The 20,707-nt window shown below is 39.2% G+C and overlaps 1 protein-coding gene across 3 annotated transcripts in view; it reads right to left on the bottom strand.

Annotated features, from left to right (window-relative positions):
* The window catches only part of MPPED2 (metallophosphoesterase domain containing 2), a 106,497-nt gene that overhangs the window by 55,350 nt on the left and 30,440 nt on the right, over positions 1–20,707 (bottom strand). For all 3 annotated transcript variants that reach the window (XM_042035596.1, XM_042035597.1, XM_042035598.1), the window contains exon 3: positions 14,285–14,466. In XM_042035596.1, the coding sequence (XP_041891530.1) occupies positions 14,285–14,466 (182 nt within the window). The remainder of the gene's footprint in view (positions 1–14,284; positions 14,467–20,707) is intronic.

Raw genomic sequence — 20,707 nt, 5'->3', positions numbered from 1 at the left:
AGATGTAGTGACTTTTGCACAACACTGGGCCAAAACATTCCCGCGTGCAGCATGAACCCTGTGACAGGGCCAGGTGCACTGCAGAACCTACTCAACTACAGGTCTGATTTAACCACACTCCAACATTGGTGACAATTCCTTGCTTTTATGTTTTTATGTCTCAACCATAACATTATTCTAATGTAACTGTTTGTGATTAATATCTTCCTCCCGTCTGTTAAAATGAAAAATGTAGCACTACATAAGCAACAAGCTTTTGTTTTCCTTCAGTGTTCCACAGCTTCCTTAGCATTATTCTGACATAACTTGTCCTGGGCTTTGATCTCCAGCTTGTTTTGAACTTCACTGGGCTACTGTTACTGAAATACCTTTATTTTTTTTTGAAACTGGAAAGCTTCATTAAACTTTTAACAATTAATATATGATATTTCTCTGTTTTGAAACAGAATCTGAAGTTTTTGTTCAGTCTAACCTCAAAAGCAAAAAAAAAAAGCCTCCAGATTTTGCAGCTCACAGCACTGCCAACTTTAGGTGTAAAAAGTCCCCCCAAATTGACTTTAAAATTATGAAATCTGAAACACAAGCAGCACAGATTGCTTGCTAGTCCCTGGAAAGGCTTTCTTCTCAGGCTTTTAATTATGCAACCTAAAAGATAGAGCTTTCAAGAGGGGAAAAAAAAAAAAAATCACGTAACTTAAATTCAAAGGAGCTGGCAGCTGTTAAATTTAGCAAATTCTGACACAACACCCTACCTGGAAATTGCAACAGCCTTGTTTGTCCCTTTCCTTTTTTCAAGTGCTTCTTGCATTAGTGGTAGTTCCTGCTCCTGTCCTCTTTCCCAGGGCAAAACAATCCCATGGCTGTGTTGGTGCCATGTGCCCCCTCTAAGGGATCCTTTAACAGAAACGGTGCTCACTTTGAAAATTACAGGAGTTTTTGAGGCGAGAACATTTTTTGTCTGGCAGAGCTGAAGGGTGTTTCCCCAAACAGAATTACCCCATATTTACAGCTACAGCGACGCTTGCATCAACCCCCGGCAGTTCAGGGTCTATGGTGTGTGTGTACTGTAAATATAGAGAAATGCATTCTGTTTCGTCCAACAGAACTCTAGATTTTCTCTTGCAATCAAGATTTTAATGTACCAGGGCTGACATATTTTAGACCAATGTCAGCACATTTTGTGGTTTCAAATGGCTGCGACCTTGAACTCCAAATACTAAAGCTGAGAACAGGAACCTAAGCTTTGCCTTCATAGTACCAGTAGGGCTAAGTAGAAATGTCCTTCTTGGACTTAATTTAGACTTAATTGAAAAGGGACATTTTTGGTTATTATTACATTAGGCCAAAATATAAAAATGAACCCTAATACTATCTAAATCTAATAAGAGAAAGCCATCTCTCTTCCAAAATTTTCAAAGCATTTTCTATAAATGCATCACAGATCAATTTACATGGTACTTTTGTCAATAAGCAAAACAAAATCACAGGTTCCAATTGGCTTAACTCATATTGGAAAGCGCGAAAGCAAATGCTAGAAAATGCAATTACTGCAAACAAACTCCATTTTCTCCACTCAGGTGGGAATTTCGCAGAACATTTTATTGCCCTCAAATAATATTTCTAAAGGCATCAATACACAATTCTATTTTCTTTTCTGAGTCCCCCACACTATATAAACTAATCCTCCATAAAGAAATTCACCAGATTTTGAAATAATATATTGGTTGTTGATATTACCTTGTGCACACACATACTGTATCAATTTAAATTATTTTTCTCCATGAATCTTAAGAATATAAAAAGCAACTTCCACTGCTTGACACAAACAGATCTGGACCTATTTCCCATAACATACCCTTTGTCTCTGTAACCTACAATTCCAATTAAGCCTTTTTTCCCCCCCTAAAATAAATTAATAAAAGCCACCAAAAAGGAGGTCATATTGAGAACCAATTATATGGAAAGTAATTAAGCTAATCATAATTATCACAGACAATGTCTTCGTATTTTAATGTACATGTATTTTCACACTGCAAAAGGCCAGGGAAAGCTAAGGACAAGATTTTCCAGAAAAAGTGAAATCTTTATTTAAAAGATAAACAATGCTTGATATCAATTCTTAGTGAAGGAAATGAGAATTATGAATGCAGGACCCAGATATAGATTCTGCCCCAAATTCTTCTTCCTTGTTGACAGGGACATTTAAACAAGCAGCAGAACTTCCTTTTCTGCCCATACACCCCTATCAGGATCCTTCCAGTATCTACCCACCTATCTTAATATGAACAAATAAATACACCAGCCAGGGAAACATATGACCACCAAAACATCTTCCTGTTTCCCAAGTCTTTGAGCTTGTTCCCATTATTTGTTTTCTCATTTTCAGAAGAAAGTCTCTGAGACTTACAAATGCACAAAGCAGTAGGAAATCACCTTCCTCTGTCTCACAGTCTGGTAGAGCCCAGACAGTATTTCTGAAAAAAAACCCTCCAAACATCTATTTTTTCTGTATTCCAGGAAGGTATTTAGAGCATTTCTTATGAAGAGAAAAATCTCAAAATATACAAGAAACTTCTAAAAGTTATGTTCCTTCTATGATACATTATCTTCTACATCACTTCTTGATTTTATACATGGAACTGAAATCCTTCCTTTCAAATTATGATTTTTGAGTACATTGTTGGTAAGCTACAAAACATACTGAGGTTCATAATTTACCAACTATCAGTACTAGTGTAATGTGGATAAATACCTGTAATGATAAGGAGAAAGACAAAAAGCAGGGATAGCAAGAATAATCACAAGGCAAATAAACTCAAAGAGAAGAAATAAGATAAAATGTTTATTAAATATCCCAAAGGCTTTAAAAGCATGAACTACTGCCTAAAAGCAGGGCAACAGCTTTTTAATAACTCTGAGAATGTAACATTCTCCAGTGTGCTAAAGCAATTAGCTACTTTTGAGATTTTACCCTGTGATCAAGGCTTGTGCTTTTATTTGTAAACATTAAAGCATAAGAGCAACTTTGATATTCAAAGGTAGTTCTAAACATATTTTCATGTGGTAATGCTGGTGCTTGTTGGGAATTGTTTCTTCCTTTTCTAAGTTGGAAGAGCAGAAATCTAAAGCTTAAGCTAAACTCCACTTCTGGAGTCCAATATCCATGTGACAACATGGATAGCACTGTGTTCCAAAACCACCTCCATGGTCCTTTTCTGAAATGTTTATGGAGGGTAAAACACAGAGAGAAACCGCACAGAGAATGCAAACACAAATTACAGTCAACTAAAATATTCAGGCAGGTCTTTAGGAACCTCCAGTATTATTTTCTGAACCCCATGTTTAAATTTATTATTCTAAATAAACATTCCATTACAGTCTTTCAAGATGAACTTGGATACCAGGAATCTCCTGAGCCCCGTAAGGAAATTCCTTTTAATAACCCAACTCACAGAGAGGTTTCTTAGCTACTAAGAGAGACAACCAAATCACTCCAGCTGTATCATGTTATTACAAGGAACCGAATTCCTCTTATGCAGGTTTCTTTCCTGGCCATCTAGAATTCCCTGAGCAGAAGGGCACACAGCCCCAGATACCTTTCTTGTGAGTTTAAGCACAGGGACAAACACTGAACACCAAAAGGAAAGAGAGAAGGAAGCTTGAAGCCTGATAAAGGTTTAGAGTGGTAACTATGGACATTGGTGCCAGTGCTATTATCTGAGTTCCGTGTCTCATCCCTGCTAGTGGTTCTTGCCACCTCTGTTTCTGCTGGCTTTGCAGAATTTCAATTACCAGCTTATTGCTGGTTGTCATTTGCGTTACAGCATCCTAGGACCTCACAACAGATAGTTCAAGTTCAGACTGAAGTGTTAAGAATCCAAGTCTTTGAATTTCAGTGGAGAAAACTATGTGCTGGAATACTTCCTAACTGTCCTTCCAAAGGCAGGACAAAACAGAAGAATGAAGAACAGTGCATGTAATGTAAACTCCATTCTGCAATAGAGTTTGCATGCTTTTATTTGTGACAAAATTCAGGCAAAACTCTTGATCTTTCCTGCTCGTGTTACAAGGCCCTCTGCTGCTGCCATCTCTTGCTCTTCAATAAGGATAATTGTAAGCCACTAACCTAGGATTGAAATATTTTTAAATCAAGTTAAATGAATGTGTGAGACTTATGGTACTTATCGTTGTGCATTTGAACTGACAGTAACTTTTTCACAAGGTGCTTGAAAAATCTGTGTGATGCAGCATCTGTACTTTAGTGCAGAGAAGGACAGTGAGAATTCTGGTCCACTAATAATTATTTCTCTGTAATTAAATGTTATGGTTAATTGTTGGAGCATGCGATTTTTCATCTAGTGTGCTTTCTGCAGAGTAGGGCCTCTCTTGACTTATCCATTTTAGCCATCTTTTCTAGCCTTTTAAACAAAAAAATGGGATGAGAAACCTGCTATAATAAGGCATGATATGCAGACAAAGTTTTGCTGAATAGAGCAACAACTACAGTTAATCAAAGCCAGTCATTAAGACAAAGCACTCAGAGAGCAGCTATTTCAGTCCCTTAGACAAAGGTAACAATTTATTCCTTATTTATACTCCTTTCTGCTAAGGTTTTGCCCTCTCACCTCACAGGCAAACATCATTGTTTTCACAGCTGGCCTCACGGAAGCAGTTGTTTATGAATTGCTGTATTGCTTCCACTCAAACTGTACACACTCTGGTAACTCACTCCAATGCCAGACCCCTTCTAACACCAGAGGAGAGGCTTTTCCCTCCCCTGTCCCTGTGCAGCCTGGATGGCCAGCACTGCAGGGCATCCCCTCCTGCCTTTCCCACTACAGCTAATGGCACAGGATTGCAATTTACAGCAAGGAGATAGCAAATGGTGAGTGGCTTTCCATACAGTGTGGATTACTTTGCACAGAGTTTTATAAGGGGATATCAGTCCAGGACCTTTACTCTCAGGACCACAAGTATGGCTGCAGCTACATTATCTTATTCCCAGCAACCACTGAAACTTGCAGCAGGGACAAAGGAGAGCAGAAGGAACAAATTCCTTCCCCACCATGCTCAGGAGACATCTGCACAAAACCACAGCAAACTTCGTGTCTGCCTTGCAGCTTTTCTGTTCATCTCTTGAATGAAGGCAAATGCCAAGCGCTGCTGAGGGAGCAGGGAGCCTTCAGAGCAACATATGGGGGAGAGCAGCTCAGGGGAAAGTAAGGACATGTGGGTAATTTTTTATCATTTGCAGCTCTGTTTTAAACTAGAACCCTTTGTGTTGGCTGGTTACACCAAAAAAATGGTAACGGCAACATTCAAGAGAAAAGGAGCTACTGCACTCTGATACCCAGCCTGTCCTGTAATGTGAAAGCTTCTGGTTCATTAGAAAAGATGCACATAATTCTGAGGTCTTTATGGTTCACTCACCAAAAATTACAGAAATCCAAAGTACAGAGTGTTACTGAGCTCTCATTTCTTAATTATATTAACTTGAGAAGAGATGTGGCTCTGGAAAAAGCAGGTGAAAAAAAGCAGGTCCAGTACTTTATATCCCTGTCCTCTCATTTGTCTCCCTCTTCTTTATAGTCTCCATCCCGCCCCCGGTTTGATGTTATTTTGCTCTCCCCTGTGTTGGTTTTCCATCTTGCCTCTCTCCACACTGCTGTCCCCTGGTGTGCTGCTTTGTTCCTTCTCCACTAAAGGTACCATCAGGAGCCAGTGAGGGTTTGGTGACTGTCACCTCTCAGCTGGGGTGCAGGATGAGAAAAGAGAGCAGAGCAGCTCAGTGAAGTGAGGCACTGAAGTGACCTGAGCCTCAAAGCCATCACAAGTCCCGAGAAACTCCGTTCCCAGAGCTGTGGAAGGGCCGCCGCAATCCGGCCCTCCTGTGAGCCCAACGCTGAGCCCAGCCTGGTGTCACGGGGCAAGGCAGCAGCATGGGTCCTCCCACCCTTGTACCATGGCTGACCAGGAGAAGGTGCTGCCCGTGGGTCTTGTAGCCACCTCACAGAGCAGGTGCCATTATTCACTGTCATGCCCAGGATGACAGAGAAGGACGAACAAAACAAAAGCTCCTTTAGCTCTGGGAAAAGGGGTTCTCTTCTTCTTTTTCTCCCCACTACCAGAGTGCCCACAAATACAACACCCTCCTGAATTTAGGTCCTCCAAACCAATATACTCCCTAAATACAGGCAATTAAGATTTCAAGCTCTCCTAGCAGGCGTGACAGGGGTGGATGGGACAGGTGGAGCTGCACAGGTCTTTCTTTCACAGCCCTTTTGTGCCCAGACACATCCTTCCAATGCAGGATTTGCCCAAGCTCAAATACTCAGCTTCAGCTCGGTGCAACAAGAAGGTTAATTAACAAGCTATGCAGGCTGGTTATAGCCAGCAATAAGCAGCTCTCTATTTTTCTTTAAGAAAAAGAGAAGTCAGTAATTCTTGGAACATTTATTAACCCCCTAGTATAGGCAATTACTGTAAGATAAAGGTCTGCCAGTCTTGCATTACCATAAATTGCTGCACGTTGCTTTTCTATAGCACAGTAATGTCCACAACCAGTGTGAATAAATGCTAACATTTGAGTTTTAAGCTTGATTCAACCCCCTCGATCAAACACTTTAGCAGATCTTCACTCTCAGTGGCTGTTTGGCCACAAGAAAAATAATCATTTTATACAAGCCCAAAAAATCCAGGATGGTATTTCACAGTGTTTTGTAGCTCAGTTTAATCTCACATATTTCCTAATATGCAGAACTGAAAAGAGGAAGGCGGGTGGGAAGTACAAAACCCAAAGATCATTCCTGCTGTCTACTAGGTTTTGTAGTCACATACAACATAAAAAAATGGTGGCAATAAAAAAAAAAAGAAAGAGGCTTTGTAATAGACAGAACACTGCCAACCAGCTTTAAATTGAATTACACAGCCTGCTAATCTTTATGATGAAATAAAATTTCTTTGAACACTACACATTATACTAAAATCCACCGTGCTTTCTCCCCAGCCCCAACCCCTCTCCGCTCAAAGCAACTCCTCCACCCTGAAACCATTGTTCTTTCTAGCCTGGAATGTGATGCTCTACTAACAGAAAGACTGACTTTAATTAGCTATTGTTAATATGGTGTGCACGGTGTGAAAATTTAGGAGAGAAGTATTTTTGCATTTTGTATTTTTGATGCAACATTAAATTTGCAAGTGAAGAAATAAACTGATGGTGTACAAAGAATCCATCCTTCGACTGCTCTCCACTGAAATCATTCTCATTATGATATGTGGCTGTGGCAGCAATACTGGAGGAAGAATCTGATGAAAACATCTATAAAAGTTTCTACTTGAGTGGCGTTCGTTGTTTCATGCCTGGTCAATACAACAACCATAAATCTCTTTTCTCTTTCAAAGTGGATTCGCGGGAAAGGAGGAATTGAAAGGAAGGATTTGGGGTTTTTTATAAATTTGGGTTTGCTATAGCTTGTTATAAGAAACCTGATCATCCCCTCCCCTTTCAGAAACAACATTAGCAGCCCAGGGAAGCAGATCCAAGAAATGACCAAGCAATTATTGTGATTGAAAATCCATTCAAGAATTGTGCAATACTTTGCAGTGCTCACTGGCTCCTTTCTTTCATTGAAAATTACCAAATGAAGGTATTAGTTTAAACTTACAAAGAGCCGCTCACTCCACAACATTATTCTCTCTGAAAGCCCATTTTACCTGAGCCAACTTTTCTAATGGCTGTCAAATAACACCTTTATATTTGGTTTGACCGAGCATGGCCATTTGTAAAGAGAATTTTACACTTTAGAAGCAAACACAGCTTAAAAACCCTCCATTTTTCTATAGACCATTAGGAGATAGCAAAAATAGATTTTTGTGAAGTCTCTTTATGAAGAATTGCCAGGAATAACAAGAGCAGAACAAGAAAGAACTGATCAGATATGAATGAACTTACACAGCTCCTCAGGCATGAATTCCATTCTAGTCAGTGGAAATTTTACTGCCTCAACATTCATTTTATCCAATTGTTTCTATTTTACCTACTAAGTTATACTTCTGGGGTTCTGTTTCCCACAAAGCAACTAATATCTGGCCCAGAGCAGAGGATAAATAAGAAAAAGCAGCTATTATAACCATGGCACAAAAGGAGAATCTTGTACTTTTTCCTAATTTTGTTTTCACGTTGCACTATAGGTTGCTACATCAATAAAAATTATTCAGCCTATTACCAAAAATTAACATGGTTGTATTTTCCCACTATCTTATAAATATAATAAAATGAAACATTCGAACTATTTTTGTATTCCTCTGAGAAGAAAAATCAAAGATAAAATTAGTAATAGTATATCATAAAAAGGTATATGCAAATAAAAGCTGAGCACTGATGATTAATTCAGTCAAACCATATGGGAATTGAAAACTAAGTACAAATGGGAATTTAACCATGACGTTAAACACAGTTTGAGTCAGAACAAAAGCAAAGGAAATATTTTTAAGTAGTAATACGGCAATAAAACCTAAATAATCTAGGAAGAAGTTTTTTAAAACTTTATGGTAAAGAGAGTGAGATACATAACCCAGAGAACTACTAAATAAATAAAAAACCCACAGAACTCTGAAGATTCTAGATTTCATGTTATTAAATCTGGGGGTTTTTTGAATGAAACTGCATCAACGTGCTCTAAATTCATAATATTCAGCATCTAGAACTACTGAGCATGCAGACACACCAAATCTGGGTGTGCCGTGCACCTTCAGGTCTCTGGCACTCTCCAGCTCAGACAAGGCAGCCTATCTACACAAACCCTTGATGGTATCAGAGGGACAGAGCATGCCATCTCCAGCAGAAGAGTCACCTGTCCTCAGCACCAGCTCAACCTCTTATCAAGGTATCTCCATCCCATCCCACCGTCTGAAGCCTCAGGAAGGTTCTCACCAGAGCCATCACAGAAGACAGAGTTGTTTCCAAATTAGACTAAAGGATTTTCCTGGGAGTTGCTTCCCCCTCTCCCAGAACAGCTGTGCAAAACTCACACATACTTACAGGATTAAAGCTACCTCAGCATTTTCTTTCACTTGCAATGAATGCAATTTTTTTTCAAGTGCTAAGAGTTTTGTTTATCAAAATGGTATTTTATGTTTAGTCAATTATTCATTCTAGCTATAACAAGTAGAGCAATATAGAGTTCAAAATATGCTCCAGATGGTAAAAACACAAATCAGAAATAAATCAATTTATAAAAAAGGAAGAGATTTGTTTTTATTACCATAATTTTACTTTAAAATATTCACAAGCTTCCTTCTGGTTCTAAATTACCCCAGCATACTTTGAGCTAATATCCCTCTGAATCTGAAGAAATTTAGAACTTACTAGTTTGGTTTTTTTAATAAAAATAGTGTGATGTCAGATGCCAAAATAATTCACATCAGAAATATACTTTTACAGAGCAAAAGCCCTCAAGAATAAACACTTCATCACACTGAAACTGTTCTCAATGTACATTAGTAAAAGGAACACACTTACTCTAAACCCTAAATGAGCCATGCCTGGAGAGGAGATGAAGCCAGATAACTAAGCCAGACCAGAGAGATTGAGAAAGGATAAAAGTGGAATGTGACCCTGCATTTTTAAACAGTGATAAGAAAAGAGCTTGATCTTACTATTATACTATTCTGGAACAGTTCATTTTTTTTCAAATTGAATTATGCTATCTTCAATATGAAACACATTCTGGCAGGTGTCTGGCTTAACAGTTTTGAATAAGATTTCAAATTTCCACAGCACTAATGCATAAATTTAAGTGTAGACTGGAACCAAGTGTCTGTCCATAGTTCTGAGAGCAACACCACATTTCCATTTTGCCATCTATTCCATGTAACAATTCCAGCAGCAATTCCAAGGTGATGCTGCTATTTCCAATAACTAATATTCACACAAAAATGAACTTTAAAATAATTGACAATACTTTGCTGAGGACCACATCCGCATATGCAGAGTGTAACAAGAAAACCTCTGCATTAAAATTACATAATCATTCTTTTTAAGTAACATGATCAGGAACTACAGCACAGAAAAAAAAAAAAAAAAGCTGGTTTTTTTTTAGCTCTAGCAACAATGTTTATACTAAAGGCAAACATATGTTACAGGTAAAGAAATATTTGTTCCAGTACAAACGCATACATATTTTGCCACTAAACCATTCACAAAGTTTCTACAGTCATTACCCCAAAGAAAATAAAAGGAAATAAACTTTCAAAACAAAAGCGTGACTTAAAAAACATGAAACAGTCAAGTTGCTAAATCCTAGAACAACTCAGGAAAAACCTAGCTAAATTCAACTTTCAGCTCCACAGACAACAACCAGCAGTAAGTTCACTTACTGAATTTATCCAAGTCTACCACTGCAAGATTTTGCCTTGCCGATGCAGTAATATTCTTTATAATAGAAACCTTACATGGGGGGAAAAACAAACAAACCAGAACCAAAAAATGAACACAGGACAATATAACCACTGAACAAAAAAGTACAAAATAGGCTATCTGAGGAAAATTTTTATCTGAATTCAAATTATTCACACAAGTAAGGATATGCACAATCAGGCCCATAGTAACTGAGCAAAACAAACAAATCAACTCATTAAAGATCTATCTGCCTGAATTTATCTTTGCTTTCTCTTCAATTCCTTTGAGTTATTCAATCTCTTTCCATCACCCAGAAAAGGAAATATTGCACTATGAAGACAGAGCTATAATTAGATATTCTTCTATTTCATTTCACATATATGACTGAATGAGAATGGACGGAAAAAATATGAACAGAGATAATAATAGTAAGTTGAAACATCCAGTAGAAAATATATTGGGCACAGAATAACATCTCAATTCTTCCTCAGCACATAATGCTGTGTTTACTGCAAAATTATTTAAGTTACTATAAGAGACTTTTAATGAAAACTATTATAAATTTAAAATAACTGTTTAAAGCATTTAACAGTCCCTAAGGTCAAGTGATTACAGCAGTTACAAGACCCAAGGGACATGTTCACACCAAAACAAAGTGAATAAATTACCTCAGCCAGTGTATGTAATCACTAAGTGACCACAGAGGTTATTCAGTGTATAAGCCCAGATGACTTCCATGCAAAACCAATAATGAAAATGTAACAGCCAAAGAGAAAAAGCATTTAACTAGCAAAAGTTGCAGGAAGGGCTGAGAACTTGGAAGAATGGGAAAGAGTGTGCAGAAAGCAAGTTCCATGACTTAGCTGTTGAGACAAGGAAGAAGGATGAGTGTAAATTAAATGGACAGACAAGATGCCAAACATTTTTCCCAGGTGAAAGACCCAAATTGTTGCAAAGCGATTCAAGGCTCAAAAAATATAAAACTGCAGAGCTGACAGCAGTGCTCTCATCCCTGTATAACTGTGGCATATGTAATGCCCTGTGAAGTACAAGCAAGGCAGGAGCTCAGAATAATAATCTTTTAACCTTCCCCTTAGTTTTACTGCCAGAAAAAAATTATGGACAGTTATTGTGTCTTAGTTACCCCATGATATAATTCTAATGGAGGCAAGACCCTGTTTTTTACCACAGAGTAGGTAAGATAAGCTGCAGAATGAAACCCAGCTTTGATCTGGCTTCTCTCCCTCATGGCATAAATGATACAGATGCCTTGTCTTCATTACAGCTTCACAACACAATTGCCAGTGGAGAAAACCACATCCAAGAAAGGCAGGAAAACATTTTTCTATACGGACAACCTTGTATTTGATGGCAGTTCTCAGTGTATAGCTTTGGAATAAGGTTCCTACCAACTATGGTGAAAAAAGATGCCTCCCACCACACTGAGGCAGCAAAAGGAATCCTGCTTGATCCTGCCTGCCACTGGTATGTATTTTTTTAACTACTGCACATCATCACCTCACATCTTTGAATGTATAAAATCTTCACAACACACACAGTAAATAATAAAAGAGTAAATGGTAAAACACAACACATTTTGCAGACAGGAGTCTGAAAAAAGTGGCAAAAGGACATGCCTGACTTCAGTGTTGTGATTCCTGGTGAGGATGCACTGAAGCAAGTATTCACCAACATCCCCACAGATGAATCAATTTTCTGTCTTGCCCTGTGCCAGGAAGCTAATAACTGGTATTATCATATATATATATATATATATATATGAGAAAATGCAAGTGGACTCTGTGCATGTAAAAAAATTTTTCTCTGTATCTGAAATATGAAAGCCTGAGGCCAAAGCCAGTAGGCCCTTACACAGTCAAAGATTCCAGTTTCAGTGAAAATGACTGCAAAATCTGCTTTCTCAGATAAATACTATACTGTCTTCTACAAGAACTATGCATACATGCTAAGAAAGCCCCCTGGTAAACTACTGAGACTGGAACACAACCTACTCAAAGGGTTGTAATTCTTCTGTTGGGAATGTTAAGCCAAGGACCTATGTGTTAAAATAACATCATCATGAAACACCTGTTAGATACAAGGAATGTCAAGTGGCTGCCAACAAGATCCCCCACAGAAGGGTGAAAGCATCCTGGCAGATTATTTGGTTTGGCTTTCTGCAGCACTGAGTGTTTTCAAATGCCAAGCACTGGACACAGGCTCTGGCTGAATCAAAACAGCATTTGTGAAATTACTCAAGGGCCAAAGAGGAATTCAGGTGGCCAGACACTGCTCTTAGCAATGCACTCAGGGTAGCCTGTGGAGGTCTGTGCTCTCCAAAAGGCAATTCCTCTTCTGGGGCTGCCTGGCATCTGCAACAACTGAACCCCGCTGAGCAGCAGTGCTCCCCAGCTTCTGTGAGGAACGAAGCTCAGTGTGACCCATCCCTCACTGCAGGGAAGCTGAGATTCCCAGAGCCTTCCCCTTGGCTACTCCTCACCTGCTTGTCCTCCTCCTGTACAACACCAACATTTGCACGGGATCCCACAGAACACTCAAAAGCTGAGGAAGATGATTCCTACTGTGTCTCTTCCCTCACCCCATAACATATCTACCTACTTCTCCTACTTCTTCTAACTTCCCATTCCTGCAATTACATGCCCAGAAAAAGGATAGTTTTGACCTTATCAAATCTAGTATCACTTTCTAGAAATAAGAACAATAAAACTAAGTTACTGTGATATGATTAGAAAGCCCCCCTCCCACATGCACAGCAATAAAAAGAATGAAAAACACTAATTAAAATAGGGTTGTGGAAATCAAAGGAGGTCAGGTAAAAAGAAGAGTATGAAGAAAATGCAAAGAAGGATGACAAGAGAGACAATGTAGAAGTTCTTCTATTTAAAATTCCTTTTGTAAATCCAAATGTTCCTTACATATCTCTTGAAGGGTCAGCCAAGGAACTCCAATGCAATAAAATGATTCTGTTAAAGGCACATAGAGATGCTGCCATCACACAGCACACAAGAGAGAGAGCAGTAAATCCTGATGACAAAGCTATGCTTTGAAATATTTTTTATATAATGCTGTAAATTCATTCTAATGCTTTTTGAAAATCAGCTGCTCAAGTCACCTTCAGCTCTGGGTATTTCTAGACCAAGAGGTGACATGACAGTGCCCAACCAGCCTACCAGTGGCATTTTAACAGGAGCATCCTGCACAAGTTCCCCTCCTTCATTTTGGTTTTCTGCTGTTGCTATTTAATTGCCCTCAGTTCTAGCACTATGCTGTCAGGGCACTGCTGTCAAATACAGCAGAATATGAAAGGTATTCTACCAAAGAGATGCTGGCTGCCCGTGATCAAAGTTAAAATGCCAGTACTCCAACTCAAAGGGGCAAGCACGTGAATATCACCCCCAAAAAAATTCTCCTCTTCCAAACAGTATTATTGATTCTGCCACGCTGTATTGTGGGAAGGAGGACTTTCATCATTTCCAAGTATGTTGTAACTGCTAGCACTGCCTTAAGTTATAGTAAACCCAAAATACAGTGAGCAGCAGTTTTGGCTGTGGATATAAAACCCCTCATCCTCAACTAATGGGACACTGTATCCTTTGTATGAGGTGCCACCACCTCCTCTGCACTCCCATAGGGCTACACCGTTCTTGTTGTGCAATGACAGAAGGTAATGCAGAAATACAGCAAAGTCTCTAAATTTGTCTTAATTAACAGAATTATACTGAGGCTCGAAACAGCACATCACATGAGGACAAGTGAAGTAAGGGTGGGGGAGACTTTCAAGTGCCCTAATTCAATTAGGAGGCAGTGACTGACACTTGGACTGGAGAGGTTAATTGGGGTCACCAAAACGCAGTAATTCCTTACCTAACCAGTCATTAAACTTCTTAACCTCTGAGGGCAGTCCCAGCTCGGTGAAATCGCCCGTGTGAAGAAGGATGTCCCCATAAGGCATCTGGATGCCATCTGTTCTGGAGTGTGTGTCTGAGACGCAGACAAATCGCGTGTGGCCCGCTGGTTTTGGAGTGTCATATGGGATAGGGTCGACCCTAAAGCAGACACAAAGATCTCGTAACAGTTACAAGGTTAAAACCCTCACATCTATTATTTCAGATATCAACACACATCTCTCTCCAGAAAAGCGTGCACACACACACAGACACACACACATCCATTGACACACTCCATGCTCTGCCACAACACTGCCAAAAATCCAGGAGGGACCACAGTGCTGCTTAAAAACTTACCTGGTAAGAAAGGAAGATTAAAATGTACACAAGATATGGCCATTTTCTGATACTAAAATTTAGTTAAACATTGGAAAAATGAATTTAGGAGACTTTGAATTCAGATGTTTTACATTGTGCGCCATATACATGAACAGGTACAGGGGCCATGAAATAACAGGTCCCACAGGTGGGCCAGGAACTGGCTCTCACCTGAGCTGAGCAGCTTAGCAGCTGATTTTGTTCAAGGGCATAGGTACTCCCACAGATTCCAGCACAGAGTATTTGTTTGCACACAATACATTCAGGAGTGCTTTGATGAAGGCTAGAAACCGCAGAACTGAGCCTAGTGACAGCTTCCTAAACTCATACAAAGTCCTGAGCTCATCTTCCCAAAATCTGTCAAGTCAGGAACTGATGTGCTATCACACTAAGCAACCACATATAAAGCATTTTTTTTCTCTAGCCAACAATGTTAATATTTTAGTTCAATTGGTTATTTGCAAGCTATATTTGGTAATTTGATCTTATCAACTACATGTGACTCATCACGGAAGTTTGGTCATTTGCTTTTGGAGATTTTTTTTTATTATTTAAGCAGAATAGAGAAAAATAATAGGTAAGATAAATGCTTTATGCATACTTAGTGGTTAGAAGCTTTAATTTGCAATAGAATATCTTAAATACAAAAGGCAACCTATTGCCTACTTTGGAATAGCAATTATTTCTCTGCAGAGTTACCATAATTTGATTTGCTCAACATTTGAATAGCACAGCATCTGGATTAGTGCCACAGAAAATCCCATCCCAATTCCACAAAACTTCAACTCATTCCATTGATGTGCCACTTTGATCATGGCTAGAGCTTAGCTTCAGCTAGAAATTTTGAGGTATTTAGGAGTTATGTCAGAATAATAGTCCACTTAATGTCTCAAATTATCAGACTAGTGAAACCAAGCTCTAACTACTTTAAAGCATCCAAAATAATGCTGTTCTAAGACTTATTTGGACAAACCGGCACAACAGGCATTCAAAAATCAGTGCCTGAAAGTAAAAATAAAATTAAACAGGTCTTCTTAGTGTTGCTCTCCACACTAAAAAGAAAAACCAGTACACATCACTGTGAATTTGTTTGCCCTAAATCCCCACATTTCTAATGAGATGCATGATCAGTAACAGAAAATAAACACAAACCTTAAGAAAATACTAACTTTTGAAGTATTACATAAGTTTACTGAACTGTAAACTAAATTAGCATTTCGTTTTTAATATACACTGAACTGTGTGAAAACTTCTACCAGTGCCTTGAACTTCAGCTCCCTACATAGGGGAGAAAGACCAGAAGCATGCCCCAGGGTGCAAATCAGTTCTCTGCTCTGGGGAGTTTTAGAGTGTTTCCAGAAATCAAACTCCGTATGGATATGTCCTGGTCTCTGGTAGAAAAATGTCCCTGTGAATGTACTTACTAATAAGATTTTACTGAGTTAGAATTTAACTTTGTTAGAATTTGATAATTATATTATATTAATTATTTATTATATTTGTTAGAATATTAACAGCTAAAATATTAGTGGGGGAAGCAGTAGGGGGACTGCATTTTCTGAGGTACCATAACTAGGTCCTTCCAATCAAGCCGTGTGTACCATAAAAGTACCATACCTCATTGACGTGGGCCACTGCATTAATTTGCAAAAGGCTCTCCAACATGATGTTCACTTTGAAAACAGCTTCTATTGCCAGCTGGACTGGAGGGAAGAGACAGTTTGGTAGATAGTTGCTGTTGTACCTCCTATTCCACCCAAAGCACCAGGTACAATGACCTGAGCCATGCAACTGGTTGCCACTTCAGAAACCCATGACAAAAGTCTAACTCCAACAATCAATGGATTTCTCTTCTCAGCAAGGGTCTGAAATTCATAAGGTTATTATTCCAGAGAAAAAATAATTTACCCATTGAAATTGCACTGGCAAGCTGGGCAGAACTGCAATCAGAGGCTGTAGTGCTTTCCTACATGGTGTCTTCCTTCCAAAATATGGAACTCTCCAAATCAACATTGCCCTACTTCGAAGCGTGTTTACTCCAGTCAACACAAACATGAACACCAGCTTTCACCACCACCACGTAACTTGTTCAGATGCCCTCTGCTTGAGCTATGACCAGCGCTGCCAGCCTTGGGGAGTCCAGTTTTGTTTGTAGACAGCAGCTATGCTTTTGCTGTTCTCTGCAGTTCGCAGCCAAACAAACCCTGTTCTGCTTGAGGCAACCCCTATTAGTGTATGACACCGAAATCTGGTTCAGGATTTTTCTATTCATGCAATGACTTACTTAGAAAATTCTATAATCAAAATTCATTAAGTCCCTGACTCTTCTTTCTCTTCTTTACAAACACTATGATGTTGCCAAGTAACATTTTTTTTACATCTTAGCTTCCTTCTCTTATTCAGTAGTGCTTGCTTACTAAGTATTTGAAAGTGAGATACTGAAGGTTATTGTGTTCAGTCCATCAATTTATCTTACTCAAAATAGTGCTTCAATAGAAACTTAATAAAAGTGGTGTTATTGCCAGTCCTAAAGGCTCAAGTTTTCTTTTCATCCACAGCTACAGCATGGCAAACAGTAATAGGAGAGTTTCCTTTTCCACTGCATCCCCAGAGGATTGGGCTCTGAAGGTGAGGCACTGCCCTTTCTCAGCTTCTGGTGACACACTGCCCACCAGCAGGTTCTGGGCTGAGAACATCACCCATTCTTCCTGTGCTCTGATCACCTCACAAACCAGCAGCTGGGCATTACACCCTGGCATTTCTAAAACCTCTGTGATAGTGACGCATCTGAGCCTTACTGCAGTTCAAGAGCAGATAAAATAATTATTTCAGCCCTGTCCACCACCATTCTGCTGAATCAAAGCATGTACCTAAGAAATTCAACTCATTCTTTACCTTTGCTCCAAACACAGTGCATCCAGCTAACCTTGACACTCTCCATCACCACCAACACTTTATTTTTTTCAGTCTTCTTGATCTGGCAGACTGAAATGCTTCACAAATTATTTGAATACTGCATTTGGAACAGCGTGCTCATGGAAAGATGCAGTATTTCAGAATAATTTAAATGTTCATATATTAGGATTAATACAGTAAGCAGGAAATAGAAAACAACATAAGATGTGTTACATCTTAGAAAATCAGGCACTTGGCTGTTTTTTCAAAAGTTTATGTAAGACTCAGAACGAAATCCTGTAAGGCATTTGAGCAATGACTGCTTTGTGAGATCATGACAGTAATGTAAGATCTGTCACATTTAATGCATTTATGACAAGGGTTCAGGAATCAGAAGGGACAATGTAACCTTCATACACTTCTATAAGAACCTTGTTTATCAGATAAATACTTGGCTTTACTAAACTGCCCTTACCACCAGTGGTTCTCATTTAGAGTAAGAGTCCCTCAGGTACAAACCTCAAATTTACAGTTCCTCACACACTGCTGCAGCTGCATGAAACAACAGCATTATCCAGGCTCTGATTTGGCTCGCTCAGGTACCACTCAGCAGTCCCTTCCTCCAAACCCACAGTTACCACGGCACTTCCAAGACAGTGGGTAACTCAGGGGGTGAGAGCTGCCCCTTGCCCTGCCAGCTGTGCACACAGCAGCCCAGTGCTGCTCCCAGGGACTGCTCCGTCTTGGGGTTGTACTCTGTCCTCACCCATCAGACAGCAAATTTCACCATGGCTTTAAAAGCAGGAGATTACATAAGCAAGAATGAGCAACACAGATGATACTGAGGGGGTTTGAACAGCAAGGTAGTGGGGTAGTTGAATTCAGGAACTCACAGAAAAGGAGCAGCTTGGGCCTTTCACATGCACAGAGGCAAAGGACTTGATTTAGGATGTCATGCTATGGAACAGACATGTTAACTGTGTATTTCAGCCCAAGCCTACACCAGTTACTCATAACGATGTCTTATAAATCAGCAGCGTTAGAAAGCTCCTCTGAGACAGGCAGGGCAGTGCAGCCCTCCTACAGACACAGCTGCAGGCACAGCCACACTGGGACCCTGCTTCAAAAAAATTCAGAAAATATAAAAGCACCATTTTTCTGAGAGGAGTAAGTTTTGGTTGTAAAGGATAATTCTGCATGGGTGAGTTCAAAGGCTGAAAACAAAGGTCTTGAGTTGGGTTAGATGGTCCCTGGGAACGCCGGTGGTTGGAGAGCCAAACCCCACAGCATGTTCACTGCCCTGCTCTCTCGGGTTTTGAGATATGTAGACTCCAAATCCCCTCTTAGAGAGGGATTCCCAAGAAACCAATTCATCCATGAAGATGGAATAAAAATCTTAAACATTAAGCCAGGAAAAATTTCCAGTTCCTAACATCCTAAATCACTCAGATGAATGCAGCACCTATGCTGGACAAAACATTAACAGATGCTGAAAATCCCTCCTCCAGCCCCACTCCCCACAACTCAAATCAGCATTATTCCTGCTTACAACCCACCACTCTGCAAGCTGGTTCTGCTGGCATTGCTACAGGTGAACAAGTCAGCAGGCAGCACAGAAAACCACATAATTTTACTCTTCCCAGGCTCTCCAGATGCATGAATAGTCCCATGACATACAGGCCCATCTCCTCCCTAGACTGTGTCACATCATATGCTGGCTTTTCATCTCAATAATTACTCCACTGGGTATATCCATGACTGAATTTGTGGGTTTATTTTTTATGACATCTAAATTAGTATTCATTATACATCCATTTAAGCACAGACTTCAAGTCTGTGTGCCACATAAAATCCATGTGTGTTGTTGCACTTACTCTGCTTTGGGAGTCACTTGGAGACATCCTATCTAGTAACTACTCCATATTTAAAACATATCTATAGAACTAGCTTTTAAAAAGCATCCTTCTCATACTTCCTGTGAATAGTCATCGTATTTATTTACAGTTTAGCTTCCTCTTGTAAAATTTCATACTCTTCTTGTTACTCCTATTTTCAAAATTTGCAAACCAAATACTTCTTCAAAGAGTCAATTAGCTTGGTATATTTATTTTAGGATTAAAATACAAATATTTTCTGCAAAAACACTTTTAAAAGCTTGTTTCTTAGGGCTGTTAGTTCCCTGTCCTCAGCTAAGGCAATGAAAGACAATTTTTTTGAAATGAGAAAACAAAAGCAATATATTTTCTATATCTTCAGGTTTTTCTTTCTTTGAATTCATACCTCTGTCTCTTTACACGCTCCCTCTGGCATGGAAAATTCAGGAGAAAAGAATGGGATTTCCTGTGAAAACTGCTTGCTACAGTGCTTAATGTATTTGTTTCTGTATCCAAGTCTCACAGCTTTGTTACGTTATGATATTTGTTACTGCTCTTAGAGCCAGTCCCAAGTCCTGGAATAGGGCAATCGTGTGAAACCTGAGGCTTAATTAATTTTGTCAAAATTTATCAATATGTCTTTCAGCTGAAGAAAAAAAGCATGAAATGCACCTGCATGCCCGGCAGCACCCAAGAAATGTAATGAAAGTAAAAGAAGTGTAATTGTTCTTATTTAATAAAACAAACAAACAAACCAAACCTCAGGACTATTAGGCCAACTTCGTAAGTCTTGACTGAGTTTTTAATGCCACAGACTAGAAGGACTATATCAGACTGTAAATGTGTCTACATTTTGAACCAAAAGTTTAGTATCTTAATTTACTAATCTTCAAAACATGAACATAAATGCAGTGTCATTTAAGTTCCCCTGTCAGAAAAACATTTACATGCCCATACACACAGAGCTGATTTTGTGATACAACACATGCTGAAGACACAAAGCCAAATACTAATTTCCTCTCAATAAACAAAATTAATGCCAAAATATAGTATTACTTTAGTTGGCCACTGTCAGCCATTGTTTAAATTGTTTAAATTATACATATTAATGCTTTTGTTAACTTGACTCTGTCTTCCAGTATAGTCAAACACCAAGCCAACATCTGGTTTCTTCTCTGACTAAAAACAAAGGGATGCAAATACCTTTCAACACTCTCACTGGCAGATTTTATTTGTACAAGCACACATACGTA

Source organism: Corvus kubaryi, unplaced genomic scaffold, assembly GCF_017639235.1.
Source record: "Corvus kubaryi isolate FWS band 111438036 unplaced genomic scaffold, C.kubaryi_AGA036_p1.0 37384, whole genome shotgun sequence".
Classification (NCBI taxonomy): Eukaryota; Metazoa; Chordata; class Aves; order Passeriformes; family Corvidae; genus Corvus; species Corvus kubaryi.
This window is presented reverse-complemented; position numbering and strand designations above follow the sequence as displayed.